The 4071-nt window shown below is 47.2% G+C and overlaps 1 protein-coding gene across 2 annotated transcripts; it reads left to right on the top strand.

Moving 5' to 3' along the window:
• On the top strand, nt 1-4071 carry zgc:172323 (desmin). Of its 2 annotated transcripts, none has more exons than XM_015949253.3 (11): nt 1-345; nt 473-626; nt 716-865; nt 1173-1292; nt 1372-1467; nt 1538-1672; nt 1750-1860; nt 1931-2041; nt 2167-2291; nt 2378-3478; nt 3723-4071. In XM_015949253.3, the coding sequence occupies exons 1-11, from the start codon at nt 125-127 to the stop codon at nt 3814-3816; spliced, it is 2418 nt and encodes an 805-aa protein (XP_015804739.1). In that variant the 5' UTR covers nt 1-124; the 3' UTR covers nt 3817-4071. The 2 variants fall into 2 exon arrangements, with proteins under 2 accessions (XP_015804739.1, XP_015804740.1); XM_015949254.3 differs by having other exon boundaries at nt 5-345; nt 2378-2468.

The raw sequence follows: 4071 nt of genomic DNA, 5'->3' as shown, positions 1-4071 counted from the left end.
AGAAGGCAGAAGCACGACTGTCAATGAGGGGGTATAAAAACATAAACACGCTTGAGCACACGAGAAGATCTATCACAGACAGGTTCAGTCGAGTGTTCTTCTAGTAAACAAAGAACCAGAAACAATGAGCAGCCCAGAGAGGATTTCATCTTATCGCCGTCACTTTGAGGACAGCAGCAGTTCATCCTACCAGGTCAGGGTGTCCAGTCCGTCCCCCACCAGGAGACAGGCCCGCCATGCCTCCACTGGCTACTCCGCCAGAGCCGGATCCAGCAGCATGTGTGTGGAGTCAGTGGGACGGAGGGCTGTCTCGGCGTCCCGCAGGTCTCGCATGGCAGGGATTGGGTAAGTACCCCAAAACACTAAACTTACTTTTTTATTTTCTTGTATGAGAAAAAAGTATTTTTGTGCTCTTGACTTGTATCTGGTGTTTTAAAAATGTGCGAGTCCCATGCTGTCGGTGTGTTTTCAGTGCAGGAGCCTTAGTCTGCGTTGGGCCTGGCGGAGAGCCTCCCATTGACCTGGACGCAGCTTCAGCTGAGAACCAGGAATTCCTCAACACTCGCAAAGGCGAAAGGCAGGAGATGATTGTCCTGAATGACAGGCTGGCTGTTTATATCGAAAAGGTAACCCTAACCCACAGATTTAACCAGATAATTTAACACCAGAATGGCATCTGGTGTCATGATCAGGCTCTGATTGTTTGTGCTTACAGGTTAGATCTCTTGAGCAGAAGAACAAATTACTGGAAACAGAAATTGAGACCTACCAGAACCGGTTTGAGAAGCCAACTGGTCTTCGTTTGCTGTATGAGGAGCAGCTGAAGGAGCTGAAGAAGATTGCTGACCAGATGAAAGTTCAGCGGGTGAGGCAGAACTACTGTTTTCCTGCTCTTTCTTTTTTCTTTTCTTAACATTTTAATCACTCAGTAAGACATTAGTTTGACACCTCGCTGATCCTCACTGACGTACGATAGATGTCAGCTTGGTTTTTCGATGTTCTTTACCTGGTAACAGGCCTATTCTTGGCAGGCAGAGGAGTTTAGGTGTCATCGGTTCAGCTTCATGCACAGATGTGACTTGACTGCGCTTTTGCAAGCACACAAATGTTTACACATTTTTGGGCTCACCTTCAGATGTCACAGATATTAACTCTGGCTCCTTGGTTTTCAGGACATTTCCTTGAGTGCTAAGGAGTCCACAGCTGCTCAACTTGAGGCAATCAAAATCAAATATGAAGAGGCGATGGAGCTGAGAAAAAAGGCCGAGTTAGACATCGAGGTCTTCCGTCCAGTAGGTTCCTTTAATAACCCCATCAGTAACAAATCTACAGTCAGGCACAAACTGAGCAATGATACTATTTGATCTTCAGGATGTGGACAAAGCTACCTCCTCCCGCATCGCCTTGGAGAAGAGACTGGAGCAGCTGGAGGTTGAAATAGAATTTTTGAAACGGATCCATCAGCAGGTGAGATGGCACATAGACATTTAGGTCACCCCTAATTTGGGTGAATCCTGACCATGTCCCTTCCTTGTAGGAAATTGATGAGCTCATGAAACAGATCTACTCAGCTCACGTTTCAGCCGAGAGCGCGTTTGCGTTGCCTGATCTGGCTGGAGCTTTGAAACAAATCCAAACTCAGTACGATGACATTGCAGCCAAAAATCTCCAGGTAAGGCTGACCAACAGAGAAACCATTTATGTTTACTAGGATTAAGTCGGTGACGCTGCTCTCTTCCTAACTATTAGGAAATGGATTCATGGTATAAAAACAAGTTTGAAGATTTGACCAAAAAGTCGTCAAGGCATGTCGACAAAGTTCGAAGCATCAGGGAAGAGATGGCAGGAGCCAAAAAGGATGTGAGTATCCAGAGTTTAAAAAGGTCATCTAAAAGTTATGGACTATTTAAATGTATTCAAATGTTTGCAGATCCAAAGTAAAGAGCGTGACTTGGATGCCACGAGGACCAGAAATGAAGCCCTCGAAGCTCAGATTCGTGAAAGGGACGAAAAATACAGGAAGGAACTGGAAGACCTGCAGGTGAACGTGTGCTCCGAGGGTACACACCTGATCACACCAAAGGCATCACATGAACACATGATCTCGTTTTCACAAATGCAGACACAAGTCCACCTGAACAGCACATATATTTCATGACCTAATAGGCTCGAATTGAGACCCTGCAGCTGGAGCTGAAATCTACCAAGGAGAAAATTGCGCTGCACCTGCGTGAGTACCAGGACCTTCTGAATATCAAGATGGCTCTAGAGATAGAGATTACAACTTACAGGTACGCATAGGAACAACCACAGGTTTTCATTTTTATGTGTTTGAATAAACACTGATGGAGAAGAATGTTTTTGTCTCTCATTGTAGAAAACTGATAGAAGGAGAAGACCTGCGACTCTCTGGCATGATGAAATCCCTGTCCCTCACCAGCTGTAGCATGAGCGTCATTGGTGCTGGGGTGAGCCTCGGTGGAGGAAGTGTCGATGCTGTGGGAGGAGTGGGTGGTGGACTGATGGGAGCTAGTAGAGGAGCTGCTGGAAGTGCAGGGAGTGATCTAGGAATTGGTGGGATTGGAGGAGGAATAGGATCCAGTCCTGGGATTGGGAGCCTGGATGGTAGGATAGGAACCGGAGGCACCATTAATGGGACGGTTCCTGCTGGCATATTAGATGTAACACGCACTTCAGGCAGTCGAGAGTTAGGGGTTGGAGGGGTAGGTGTCAGAGCAGGCACTGAGGGCATGGGCATTCACACTGGTGGTGGAGGATTGAGTAGTGTTGGTACTGCTGGTTTGGTAAGCAGCCATGATAGAGAAATAGGGGCTGGTGGTATTGGCTCTGGTGCAGGAATTTTTATTACTGGTCCTGATGGTCCAGGTTCTGGGGTTGGGCGTTCTGAAGCTTTAGACACCAAAATCAGCATTTCTGGTCCTAGCGCTGGAGGTCTAGACTCCAGGGTTGGTGGTTCCAGTATTAGCGCTGGAGGTCTTGACTCCAGGGCTGGAGGTTCCAGTGTTGGCTCAGGAGAATTAAACTCTACAGTTAGAGATTCTGGTATTGGCGCCGGAGGTCTGGCAGATGAAATTTCACTGAGGACAGGTAGTGACACCCCAAGCTCAGCAGGTGGTATGGGTGTAGCTGGAACTGGATTTGATCATGGGCATGGAGGTGTAGAGATGGGAGAGGTTAGGGTTAGTGGGCAGACAAATAGACATGGAAGTAAAGTTAGAGGTCTGTGTTCTACAGAAACTGGAAGTGGAATTGGAGGCAACGTAGGGACAGCCGAAAAGGTTGTAGATGATGCACGTGTTGCTCCATCAGGCCACAGTGGAATGAATCAGATTAGAGGAGGGATGAGTGACACCAGTGGTGCCAAGACTGGATATGGATCGGATGGATTTGATGGCAGCACTGAGGCCTATGCAGAACAGGCTGTGGAGCTGACGGAGAGAAGGACAGTGCTCATTAGGTAAAGGTACCACCAGGTATCTTTTAGACAGGGCTCCTTTAAATTTCATGCCTCAAACTCAGAAAGAATAACAGAACCTGACCTTGAAGAGCTGAACCCTTTATGATCTGATGCAGCGTATACCTGCAGGACTGTTCGTGTTTAGTTGCTGCCTCGGCTCATAAAGGGTTCCGCTGTACTTTGTAGTATTAAGGCTTGATGACGTTCAGAGCAAAAACACAGATATTTGTCTCTTTTCTTACAGAACCGTGAAAACTGAGGATGATGTGCTGGAGATGGACCACCTGGAGCAAACCTACACCATTAGTGGTGCTGCTGATGACTCTGATATCGACTGAGTAACTCGCATACCCCGCTGACCCCCTCTCTTCCCTGGATTGCAACACCCCTCCAAGCTTTGCAATGACCAAACCCCATGTCTGGTCACCAACCTTTGACCTTTGGCCTGGACAACAACAACATGAGTGACCCTTTGGTATGGACTGAATCCTTCAAACCACTGGGTTTAAAGATGACCGGCACTCATCATGCTCTCTGAACCCTTACACCCCCTCATGTTTTCTAATTGCCACAAATAAAGCTATCAGCATTTA

Source organism: Nothobranchius furzeri, chromosome 5, assembly GCF_043380555.1.
Source record: "Nothobranchius furzeri strain GRZ-AD chromosome 5, NfurGRZ-RIMD1, whole genome shotgun sequence".
NCBI lineage: Eukaryota > Metazoa > Chordata > Actinopteri > Cyprinodontiformes > Nothobranchiidae > Nothobranchius > Nothobranchius furzeri.
Note: the sequence above shows the minus strand (reverse complement) of the source record. Positions and strands in the feature narration are given on the sequence as shown.

Excerpts from the sequence above, each read along its gene's own strand:
- zgc:172323 (XM_015949253.3), top strand. The coding sequence starts at position 125 with ATGAGCAGCCCAGAGAGGATTTCATCTTATCGCCGTCACTTTGAGGAC. Across the intron at positions 1,673-1,749 it reads TTGCAGCCAAAAATCTCCAG|GAAATGGATTCATGGTATAA; the intron begins GTAAGGCTGACC and ends CCTAACTATTAG. Across the intron at positions 1,861-1,930 it reads TGGCAGGAGCCAAAAAGGAT|ATCCAAAGTAAAGAGCGTGA; the intron begins GTGAGTATCCAG and ends AAATGTTTGCAG.